Genomic DNA, 13,371 nt, shown 5'->3' with positions numbered 1-13,371 from the left:
TGCTTCTTTTATTCGCACAACTTTTTGCTGGTGTTAATAATTCTCTAATTTTTTTCATTTGCTTGGTTTTTGTGTATCTATTGTTAATTCTTTTCTCAATACACAAATGTTCTGGTTCCTATTGATCAATTATCCCTTATCAGCTTTCTACTCTCCTTGAAACTCTGTAATCCATGTACACCACCCGCCTTGGTTTGAATTATCACTCTCTACTGACATTTTGGTCACTCTCTCTGTCTTTCAACAGTTTCATCAGCCAACTTACAATCTTCTCTCCACTTCCTGCTGAATCTAGAATCATCTATAAGAACTTCGCCACCCACATCAGTACCCTTTCCCACACTGTCTTCATGGTTCTTCCTCACTCTCAATTTTTTTCATTTCTACATCTTTAGTTCACATAGCCTTTGGCCAGTCCTTGAATTTATATCTTCACTTGAAACTGTTTAACCTGGGATTCTGAATGTCTCTTTCTCTTGCCATCACATTCTTATTTTGTCTCTTACTCTCTCATTTCTGTTTAATGTCACCTTCACCAAACTCTCCAGCCCTCAATTCTAAGCCACACTGGTTTCCATTGTCAGCCAGTTCAGCAATGATCTTGCTAGAATCCCTTCTCCTTTTACTGGCATCACTTTGCTGATCCTTTGCTTTGTGTAGGCTGCCATCCACCTTCTGTGCCCCTAGATTTTGACTTCTTTGTATACTAGAGAAAGTCTTCAGACTAAACCAATTTAGTCTAGTACAGATTGTCTCGGTCTTTCTGGACTCCCACCATTGTTAAAGAGCCTTTTTAATTGATTCTAATCAACTCATTACCAGTCTTCAATGTCTAATTCTTATGTGTCCCACCCTGCTTATACTGCAAGTCTCACTGCTGATGTCTCCCTCTCTGCAGGTAGCCTTGCCTTCTACTAACAATGGATGGTGGAACTCAAACTTTAGTGGGCACCAGAATCAATTGGAAGAATTATTTAAGGAGAGATTGCTGGGGCCTGACAATCTGCATTTTCAAGTTCCCTGGTTACCCTAATGCTACTTTACTGGCCCAGGGACCACGATTTTGGTTCACCACATGAATTCCTTCAATGCTCCACTTTACTGAAAAATTTTTCTATACCTTCAGCAAACTTCTGATTCTTTCGATCTTCAAGAATGAAGACTCTAACTTTGTGATCAGGGTGACTCCCTTTGTGACCCTACCATTCTATTGACTTATAATCTCATCTCTTTTGTTCCTTTCATCTGAAAAATTTCCAAAGGAGGGAGGCATACTCTCAGATGCTATATTCTCACTACTCACACATTCCTCAACACTGCAAACCAGATTCTAGCTTCACTATGTTCCTGAAACTGCTTTTATTGACCTCCAAGTTGCGGAATCCCACTTACTTTTCTTGCCCCTCATTTTGTTTCAGTTCTACTGCATTTAGCACTGCTAATCTATTCTATTCTTGATATCTTTCTTTCCATTATACTGTACTGCAGCTTCTATGGCTTCTTCTCAGGCACTTCTTTCTTCTTTCATCTGGACCTCTTCTCCAAGGACGTGTTCTTGGCCCCTGATATAGTTTGGCTGTGTACCCACCAAAGTCTCATCTTGAATGATCATGTGTTGTGGGAGGGACCCAGTGGGAGATAACTGTATCATGGGGACAGGTCTTTCCCATGCTATTCTTGTGATAGTGAGTAAGTCTCATGAGATCTGATGGTTTTATAAGAGGGAGTTTCCCCACACAAGCTCTCTCTTTTTGCCTGCTGCCATCCATGTGAGACATGGCTTGGTCTTCCTTATCTCCCACCATGATTGTGAGGCCTCCTAAGCCATGTGGAACTGTTAGTCCATTAAACCTCTTCCTTTTATAAATTGTCCATTCTCAAGTATGTCTTTATCAGCAGCATGAGAACAGACTAATACAGCCCCCCTTCTTTTTTCTCTACCCTCTATCCCTTGACAACATGATATAAAATCTTGACGTTTGCTACTACTTTTGTATGGACAACACCCAAAACTTTCTCAGCTCCAATGCATCATTTTTAATTGCCTAACTGACATCTCTACTTGACTGTCCCACAGTCATCTCAAACGAATCATATGAGCTTTTCACTCTTTCTCATCTATTAATGATATATCCAGTGCTTTATTTACTAGTCTTAATATTTAACATCTTTTTTTACTGTTCTGTCTACTTTGCCACTCCACACCTAATCAGTTGTCACAGTTTGATGATTCTTTCTTCATACAACCTCTCTCATACAGCTGAAAGTTAGGTTTTCTTCTTGGAACTCTTAGCATTTGATCTGTAGCTCTCGTTAGAGCCCTTGTTGCAGAATTCCCATTGTTTATGAGAAAAAGGTTTGCAAATTCTTGATACTCACTTTGTAGTACAAGAAAATATCATACATTTTATTTTCCCATGAGAAAGAATAATTTACGCCGTTCAAATGTTATGATTCAGTCACTTATACTCATTATAAAATTACAACCCAAACCACCTACATTGTTTTTAATTGGTTTGGAAAAGAAGAATGTCAAACTGGAAACACACACTCACACACCAAAAGGAAGTGAGAATAACTTTGCATAAGTTTCACTAAATCCATTTCAGTGTGATTTGTTAAAGCACCTCTTACAACCAGTGCTTTTCCCTCTGTTCTGCTTAATATGTAGCTCCAATTTTATCCTTTATTATAATCAACTTTCTCACTACTTACTTACCTTGAAAGATTAGGCTATTAAAAGGGATGTCCTTAATATTTCTTTTGATGAACAAGATGAGTTGATGCAGAATCAGCATTATTATTATTTTTATGGTGATAAAAATATTTTTATCCAACAAATGTTTACTTAGGACTTATTATATTCAAGCACCATGCTAGGCACTAGAACTTAAAAAACAACAGTATCTCTACTCCCAGGCAGCTGAGAGTCTTATAGAAAATGAGGCAATTGTCTTTCATTTCTTCTGTCATTTCAGTAGCAAACTGTACATATGCCTTAAATTAAAGAAAACTCTTTGCACAATTGTTTAATAATTTACTGAGCATTTCCCCCCCTATTTAATTTTATTTGATGCCTTCTGCAATTTTATAAAATAAGTACTAAATTGCCTACATAATACAGTTGAGAAATACAGGCACAGAGAAGTTAAGCAATTTACTTAACTCACAAATGGGAAGTGGAAGCTTCACATTTGTTCTCAAATTCAATTCTTTTTTCATTGCAACACTTTGCTATCTATGTTTTTTCACATAGAAAGTTAAATTAGTTCTTTATTTCAAGTACAGAACTGTTATAGTTAAAGAAGTCTTCATTTTAGAATTGTGACTATTGTAGAGTACATTCAATTCAGTGACAACATGTGTTGAAAATCTAATATGAACCAGAAGGTGGGGCAAGATGGACAAAGAGAAACTTCCACCGATTGTCCTCCCTACAGGAACACCAAAATTAACAACTAGCTACATACAAAAAAAATGCATCTTCATAAGAACCAAAAATTAGGTGAGTGATCACAGTACCTGAATGTAACTTCGTATCACTGAAAGAGGCACTGATGAGGGTAGGAAAAACAGTCTTGAATTGCTGATGCCACCCATCCCTCATAACCTGACAGAGGCTGTGTGGCAGGGAGAGAGAATCTGTGTGCTTGAGGGAGGGAGAGCAAGGTGAGTGTGGGACTTTGCATTGGAACTCAGTGCTGCCAAAATTGGGCAGAACTCAACTGACTTCAAATTATACTGCAGAGCTACAGTAACCTGGTAAAATAGCCTGGTAATGGCATAAAACAGACACATAGATGAATGGAATAGAATAGAGAACGCAGAAACAAATTCATGTATCTATAGTGAACTCATTTTCAACCAAGGTGCCATGAACACGCATTGGGAAAAGGACAGTTTCTTCCACAAACTGTGCTGGGAAAACTAGGTATCCATATGCAAAGGATGAAATTAAACCTCTATATCTCACCATATACAAGAATAAAATCAAAATGGACTAAAGACATAAATCTAATGCCTCAAACTATGAAACTACTACAAGAAAACATTGAGGAGAATATCCAGGACATTGGACTGGGCAAAGATTTCTTGAGTAATAACCCAGAAGCACAAACAACTGAAGCAAAAATGAACAAATGGGATTACATCCAGTTAAAATCTTCTGTACAGCTTTTAACTTGTGAAGAGACAACCCACAGCGTGAAAGAAAATATTTGCATACTACCCATCTGACAAGGAGGTAATAACCAGAATATATGAGGAGCTCAAACAATAGGAAAAAATCTAATAATTTAATTTTTTTAAAATGGGCCAAATATCTGAGTAGAGATTTCTCAATAGAAGGTGTACAAATGGCAAATGGGAGGTGTAAAAATGTGCTCAACATCATTGATCATCAGAGAAATGCAAATCAAAACTACAGTGAGAGATTATCTCACCCCAATTAAAATGGATTTTATCTAAAAGACAGGCAATAACACATGCTGGTGAGTATGTGGAGAAAAGGGAACCATAGTACACTGTTGGTGGGAATGTAAATTAGTGCAACTACTATGGAGAACAGTTTGGAGGTTCCTCAAAAAACTAAAAATAGAGCTACCATATGATCCAGCAATTCCACTGCTGGGTATATACATAAAAGAAAATAAATAACCAACATTTGGAAGGAATCTAAAAATTTTCTTTATCCAAGAGTCTAATGGATAAAGAAAATTTGGTACATATACACAATGAAGTACTATTCAGCCATAAAAAGAATGATATCCTGTCAGTTACAATAACATGGGTGGAAAAGGAGGACATTATGTTAAGTGAAATAAGCCAGGCAGAGAAAAACAAGTATCACATGTTTTCACTTATTTGTGGAAACTAAAACATAAAACATTAGAACTCATGGAGATAGAGAGTAAAGTATGGTTACCAGAGGTTGAGAAGGGTAGTGGGGCGGGGGTGAGAGAGTATTAGGGATTGTTAATGGGCACAAAAAAGAATTAGAAAGAATAAGATCTAGTATTTGATAGAAAAACAGTGTAACTATAATCAACAATAATTTAATTGTACATTTAAAAATAACTAAAAGAGCATTATGAATTGTTTGTAACACAGAGAAAGCATAAATACTTAAGGTGATGGATACCCCATTTAGCTTGATGTGATTATTACATATTGTATGCCTGTATGAAAATATCTCATATATCCCATAAATATGTACATCTACTGTATACACACAAAAATTAAAAATTAAAGAAAAAGAAAAAATATAAAAGATAATCTAATATGCACTAGGTAGCATCATTTCTTTATTAAAATATCTACATAGATTAAAATAATAGTGAGGATTTTCAGAACCTAATATCCTTTTACTTTTTCTCTTGTTAGAATTGCTACTCCTGGTATAAAATAGGGAGAGACCAATTATTTATTTTTACCTCATTAGCCAAATGACATTGTATCCAAAATGCATTTAATTTTGTCAAGGATTAATGCCCACTGGATTAACTATGTTTGAATCAGTCTAACAGATATTAAATGTTCCAAATCAAGGCAAAATCAAGTAGTAATCTTATACATCCAAAACTGTCACCATATCCTTATAATTTTTGCTGGACATATATATATAATCTATACGTTATAACATTTTTACTAATAGTGAGGTTTTACATTGCCATGCAACAATTCAAAACTTACTACCCAGTTGGATCTTAATACAGCAGATCTTATTACTTAATATTTTCATGACCTTTTAGGAGTTTAGTTACTTAGATATAATTGCTTTTATATAACATGGCATTTTAAGTGCTTTATAATCTCTAAACAACCCTTCTAAATAGGTGAAACATGCACATATTTAAGCCAGTTACCTAGTAGGAATAAATTTAATTAAGCCAAGACTGTTCTATTGGATTGTCATTTGTTCGTTGACTACAAACTATCCCTACCCCTGAGAAGCATTCTCACAAATGTTTGTTCTTAAGCTGAAGGGAAACCAGTCAAGAGAATATAGATAGCTCAGCTGAAATCAGCAACTATTGATTGTGCCTTATAATCACTACCACTGAACTATGTAAATATGGTTGGTTAAGTGTGTTGCCTTTGAATATGAAAGTTTATAAAGTGTGGAGGCTAGCAAGAAAAGTCCACCTACTACTCATAGACCACAAATATGAAACAACACCCCAAATTGGAACTAGGTCAAGAACTTCCAAGGCAGTAGTGAGGTGAGGTTTGTCATTTCTCTTCAGAAATGACTTTCTTTTGAAATTACTTCCTTTCTACAGATTTTTCTGGAAAATGGACACTAATTTGCCTCTGGTTGCACACTTAAGCATTGTTGCTTTGCCTTGAGTTTGCTGGAGCAATTATCATCATGGGCTTCTCATCTATAATTAGAGACAAGGAATTAGACTGGCAGTTATTATAGTCAAATAATGATCTGATTAAACGTACTTCATTGATGCATGCTCACGAATCTAACAATTTTTGTAATTTTTTAGAAAATTGTCATGTTTTTATATCTGTATATGTTTATATTCTTCAGCACAGCCTGTATTCCTTCCTTGATTATAGATAAACAACTAAATTAATTATCCAAGATTAACATTTGAGATAGCTCTCATTCATCAGGCAGATGAGTATATATGAGGTGCTGCTATATTTCAAGTCAGTATTGTAACGGGGAGAAAACTTCTATCCATTACTGCTACCATTATTCTGGCCCAAGGCACTCATGTATCCTTGGGACGACTTCTATCTTGGCTTTCTCAAGACAACAAAAAAGATAGCTTTGAGCCAACTCTAAAAGCTATGTCAAAACACACCCACAAATAGTTCCATTAAAATTAAGAAACTCCAAAGAGCTGTGATTTAGTAATGGAAAATATTGCTAACTAGCACGACACAGTTTATGGTTAGGAAATTTCACCTTGGTCTTGAGTAATAGTCCTGACTTAACAATAGATGAGAGTTTTAATTCCCTCAGTCCTCTCCCCTCCCAAATTTGAACCATGGATTATGGATTCCAAAAGGGCTGGTTTGGTCCTTATCTTATGATTTTCCTAAACACATTGACTGTTTAAATGAGACATAATTCTGAATAACGACTTACCTGCTTTTGACTTTCATTTCCTGAGAGGAGTCAATCACTGAGAATCTGATGGACATTATCCAGAAGTCTACGTAGAACTCAAATACCAGCCTCCAACTCTACAAGGAGTTCAGTTTAGTTGCTCCAATTAGACTGTGTGATGATACTGACTCTTCCTGGTAGGGAAGGTACAAGGGATCACCATGGTATTCCTAAGGAAGGGCTGCCTATACTTTTGCTGACTTTGTTAACCATTTGTTGTTGTTGCTGTTGTTGTTGTTGGCGGCTTTAAGAGAGAAATCTGTAAAAAAATTCCAGAATTACTAGCACTTGGGGGCAGTTCCAATCAGATAGATGATTTCTTTCAATGCAACAAGTTTTAGTGAGCAGCTGTAGAGTATTTAATCAGTATTGTATTAAATACTATCAAATATACCAAAAAGTATGACTCATTTTTGTTTATTTCTTTTGTGGTAAAAGGAGGGTGCTGAGAAAACAAGACTTACATCTGTATAATAAAACAATTCAAAATAATTGAGCACAAAGAGCTGAATTGAATTAGCTTGTTGGCTGGCATAGTTTTAGTTTTCATGGATATGGTAGATTTTGAGATGAGTTTCAAAGGATGGGTAAGATTTGGATACACAACAAGAAGGACAGAGGGTATTTAAGCAGAAAACAATGTGAGTAAAATCCTAGGGGCAGGAATGTATGGTGTGTGCCCCAAAGAGTGAAATCTACTATGGCTGAAGGAGAGAATGTACTGGGAAAAAAATAAATTTATGTTTATGTAAATATTTAAAGGTTTTATATAGAATATGTAGATACAGACGTATGAATCTATATCTATTTTCATATATCTACATCTCTATATATGCACTACTTGTTAATTCTATGATATTTAAACATACTCTGTGATAATATTGACTTTACAGGTTTACCCATCTACTCATGCCTTCACATGTGAGATTTTATTCTTTTTAAGAAATAATCATTATTTACTCAGGAAAGCAACTCCAAAGGGTACATGGACAAGATAACTAACATTGTGGTATATTCATCTAGACTGAACAAAAATGTGATGATACTACACTTTTTTTGTGTCTCACTTTTTTTCACTGACCAATATTTATGAACGATTTTTGTGTCACAGATGTGATTATGAAAACTTATCTTTGCTTACTTTGCAATTCTTCCATTCGCCTTAGAATGTACAGTTTTTTAAGGTCTGCATTCAGAGGAGGGTTGAAAAGGAAGTATCAGTAGTCAAATTCAAATCCATTTACCATCTATATGCTTAAGAATAAATGTGTTTTTAGGGCACTTGGTTTCACATGCAATGTTGAAAGTAGTATGGAGTGTAACGTAAATTATTATCCTCCAGGCAGTGAGTTTTGGGGATGGGAGCCACAGTGCCCAATAGTATTGAAAAGATTGATACCCAAGAATAGGAAGCCAATAGAATGTGTCTTATTTAGGACACTGTTTATAGTAATTTGCGTCTAGGATTTCAAATGTCTCTGAAGTCTATGAGTGCTCTACAGTTGGCCCTGAGCTACTCTTTCCCATGTGAGACTGACTAAATATTGGCTTTAAATAATAAACGGGGGAAGTCAAACAAGAAATACGTTAAAACACATTGAATTGAGTAGGTTTATTTATCTACCTTTAAGATATACTAACAAATCAGGCTGACTTTCACTTAGAATATGCAAGTCCAACTGGAAGTAATTCTTCTATAGTCAGTATAATTTAAAAATCAGTATGTCGAAGATATATCTGCACTCCCATGTTGATTGCAGCACTATTAACAATATCCAAGATATGAAATCAACCTAAGTGTCCATCAATGGATAAGTGGATAAGGAAAATATGGTATGTATATACACAATGTACACAATGGAGTATATTCAGCCATAAAAAGGAATAAAATCCTGTCATTTGGGCAACATTGATAAGCCTGGAGGACATTATGTAAACTGAAATAAGCAGACCACAGAAAGATAAATATCACATGTTCTCACTTATATGGGGGAGCTAAATATATAAATATATTGATGTCATGCAAGTAGAAAGTAGAATAGTGGTAGCAAGAGGCTTAGAAGGGAGGAGGAAGAAAGTATAGGAAGAGATTGGTTAACAAATCCAAAACCACCACTATATAGAAAAAATAAGTTCCAGTGTTCTGTAACACTGTAGGGAGACTATAGCTAACAGAAATTTACTCTATATTTTCAAATATCTAGCAGAGAGGATTTTAAATGTTCTCACCATGAAGAAATGATTATTGTTTGAGATGATGGATATGCTATTATCCTGATTTGATTATTACAGATTGTATGCAGGTATTGAAATAGCATACTAAAACTCATAAATATGTACCCTTATTATGTTTCAATTAATTTTTAATTTTAAAAATTAATAAAAAATATAATTCACATTTTCTTTTTCCACAGGAGACATATGAATAAGCCATGTGATTTAATTTACTCATTTTGCTGTTTTATTTAAGTGCCTATATTCAAGAATGTTTATGCTATTCAAGTTTCGCTTTCATTCGAGAATCGAGTGAAATGAAGTTGAAATTGCCTTTGCAATGTTGATTTTTCTTTAAATTTCTCCCACATTAAAAAATGTATCTCTGAAAAAAATGGCTTGATTTATGTGATGACTTTAATAGGTTATCTTTCTTTCGCTTCACATAAAAATATCTATGAACTTAGAAAAACTTAATATTGCTTACAATTGTAATTGATGTTTGCTTCAGGTGATAATTCAGGATGATGGCCCCGAAAAATTGGACCCCAGATATTTTGGAGAGTTGCTTGCTGATCTGAGCCGTAAGAATACGGATCTATATCACTGCTTATTAGAACATTTGCAGAGAATTGGAGGAAGGTACTGTAAACATATTATTTGCCTTGATGTTGTAGCTACCAAACATTTTACAACATTCTAGTACTTTAAAAATAGACTTCAGTTTTACGTTCACAGCAAAAACTCTAGTACTTTCTATTTTTTTATTTTTTTTATTATACTTTAAGTTCTAGGGTACATGTGCACAACGTGCAGGTTTGTTACATATGTATACATGTGCCATGTTGGTGTGCTGCATCCATTAACTCGTTATTTACATTAGGTATATCTCCTAATGCTATCCCTCCTCCCTCCCCCCGGGTAACAGGGCAGATATGAGCAAATGTCTCATTTTAAGAGTTAATGTAGATTATAAAAATCACCAGACAAAAAACACAAGCCCTTTTAGGATTAGTAAAGAATTCCATGTACCTTCCTTTGTGATGTACTTTCATGGCACAAGCAACATCTTGGGCAAGGAGCTCAAAAATGCATGGCATACTATAACTTGTTTTAAGGTATCACACTGACGGTATTAGGTACCGTCCTACTGCCAACACACCACTGTTTGTCTTCCACTTATGTGATTTCAACATATGTAGGCCAGAGTTTAAAATATATTTGATATGTCATATATTATATATAAACTTTGTATATTATTATCTATTACATTAAATTAAAAATATATCAATAGATATAAACAAACATAATTTTATATAACACAATATAAAATTATATAGATTTAAATCTATATAATTTAAATTATATAGATTTAAATTATATAGATTTAAATAGATATTCATTAAAAACTTATCAACTGTTCATGTGTAGATGAGACCATATTTTGTTATGAAATGAATTCTATAAGCTACACCCCAAAAGGTGCCTTCTACTATATAGTTACAGCATATCTGTGGCCATCTGTCAGGCAAAATCTAGGAAAGCTCCACAAATTCAAAATAATTTGGAAGATAAAGGAAAGTCCATAGAATATTTTCTAATTCAGACTTTTCACTAACTAGATTCTTCTACTTCTTAGATTTTAAATAATATATAATTTTATATAATATATAGGTTAATGTAAATGGGATGACACCATATATACTATTTTGTACGTTTTCTCATTCAAATATATATAGTATATATTTTTCCATGTTAATATTTTGGTGTCTGTAATGTATTCTCTTTTAATCTCTTGTACATCTTGTCTTTTCTCCATGTATTAGCTCCCTCCCACCTGATTTTTCTTGCTTTCATATTAATGACTACAACCATTATCTTACTGTCACCCTCAACTGCTTTGCCTCCTTATTGAACTGCCCTTCCCACTTAGCAAAACCCCAACTCTGGATTACTCTAACTCTCTGCCTTGTTCTCTTTTTTTTTTTTGAAAAAAAAAAAAACGACCACCACCTCCTTCATCCAACACCCACTATCTTTAGAATGCAGAGGGCTCCATGAGGGCTGCTTTATTTACCCTGATGTCCTTGGTGCATAGTGTGGTGGCTGGTTTACTGTGGTGCTCAATAGATATTTGCTGAATGAACAAATGCCTTCATTATTGTTATGCCCATGCAGCTGATCACTGCTAGAGAAAAGCAGAGCCATTTATTTGAACTGGTGCCATTATAAATGCATGATTTCTGTCTTCAACTTGGCCTTCATCATAGTTTTATCCTAATCAACACCATCTCCGTTACCCATTACACAAACAAATATCCCTCTTTCCCATTACCCAAACAACGATTTCATCTCTATACACATGTTCATTATTTTAAAATATTTCCCTTAATGTAATAATCAGCTATATGTTAAGTATCCACCATGTGCTAGGTATTATCTATATTACCTAATTTGCAAAATTTGCATGATAACCTTACAAACTTTCAGATGAAGACCCAAAGAAAATAAGTTATTAAGATCACACAGCTACTAAATGCCTGAGATGGATTCAAACATTTTTGAGTACTCCTTTACCTATAATCTCTGAACTTTTCTGCAAAGCCTTCCCAAAATCTTCAGTTTGTCCTAGGTGCTCTACTTCTGTGCATTAACCATGCCCTGTGAATATTTCTATCAAAGTATCACACTGTAAAATTCAGAAGTATGTAGGATATAGTCTTTTGATTTTTCATTTTCCAACAAAATCTATTTTCTTTTTATTTATTTATGTATTTTCATTTTTTTATTATTATTATTATACTTTAAGTTTTAGGGTACATGTGCACAATGTACAGGTTTGTTACATATGTATCTATGTGCCATGTTGGTGTGCTGCACCCATTAACTCGTCATTTAGCATTAGGTATATCTCCTAATGCTATCCCTCCCCCCTCCCCCCACCCCACAAGAGTCCCCGGAGTGTGATGTTCCCCTTCCTGTGTCCATGTGTTCTCATTGTTCAATTCCCACCTAGGAGTGAGAACATGTGGTGTTTGGTTTTTTGTCCTTGTGATAGTTTGCTGAGAATGATGGTTTCCAGCTTCATCCATGTCCCTGCAAAGGAAATGAACTCATCATTTTTTATGGCTGCATAGTATTCCATGGTGTATATGTGCCACATTTTCTTAATCCAGTCTATCGTTGTTGGACATTTGGGTTGGTTCCAAGTCGTTGCTATTGTGAATAGTGCCGCAATAAACATACGTGTGCATGTGTCTTTATAGCAGCATGATTTATAATACTTTGGGTATATACCCAGTAATGGGATGGCTGGGTCAAATGGTATTTCTAGTTCTAGAGCCCTGAGGAATCACCACACTGGCTTCCACAATGGTTGAACTAGTTTACAGTCCCACCAACAGTGTAAGAGTGTTCCTATTTCTCCACATCCTCTCCAGCACCTGTTTCCTGACTTTTTAATGATGGCCATTCTAACTGGTGTGAGATGGTATCTCACTGTGGTTTTGATTTGCATTTCTCTGATGGCCAGTGATGATGAGCATTTTTTCATGTGTTTTTTGGCTGCATAAATGTCTTCTTTTGAGAAGTGTCTGTTCATGTCTTTTGCCCACTTTTTGATGGGGTTGTTTGTTTTTTTTCTTGTAAATTTGTTTGAGTTCATTGTAGATTCTGGATATTAGCCTTTTGTCAGATGAGTAGCTTGCAAAAACTTTCTCCCATTTTGTAGGTTGCCTGTTCACGCTGATGGTAGTTTCTTTTGCTGTGCAGAAGCTCTTTAGTTTAATTAGATCCCATTTGTCAATTTTGGCTTTTGTTGCCATTGCTTTTGCCCATGCTTTGCCCATGCCTATGTCCTGAATGGTATTGCCTAGGTTTTCTTCTAGAGTTTTTATGGTTTTAGGTCTAACATGTAAGTCTTTAATCCATCTTGAAATAATTTTTGCATAAGGTGTAAGGAAGGGATCCAGTTTCAGCTTTCTACATATGACTAGCCAGTTTTCCCAGCACCATTTATTAAATAGGGA

General features: G+C 35.0%; 1 protein-coding gene across 2 annotated transcripts in view; it reads left to right on the top strand.

The window, feature by feature from the left end:
- Positions 1 to 13,371, top strand: part of POF1B (POF1B actin binding protein) — a 105,988-nt gene that overhangs the window by 40,295 nt on the left and 52,322 nt on the right. For both annotated transcript variants that reach the window (XM_055268745.2, XM_055268744.2), the window contains exon 7: positions 9,855 to 9,985. In XM_055268745.2, coding sequence (XP_055124720.1) covers positions 9,855 to 9,985 — 131 coding nt within the window. The remainder of the gene's footprint in view (positions 1 to 9,854; positions 9,986 to 13,371) is intronic.

Source organism: Symphalangus syndactylus, chromosome X (genome assembly GCF_028878055.3).
Source record: "Symphalangus syndactylus isolate Jambi chromosome X, NHGRI_mSymSyn1-v2.1_pri, whole genome shotgun sequence".
Lineage (NCBI taxonomy): Eukaryota > Metazoa > Chordata > Mammalia > Primates > Hylobatidae > Symphalangus > Symphalangus syndactylus.
This window is presented reverse-complemented; position numbering and strand designations above follow the sequence as displayed.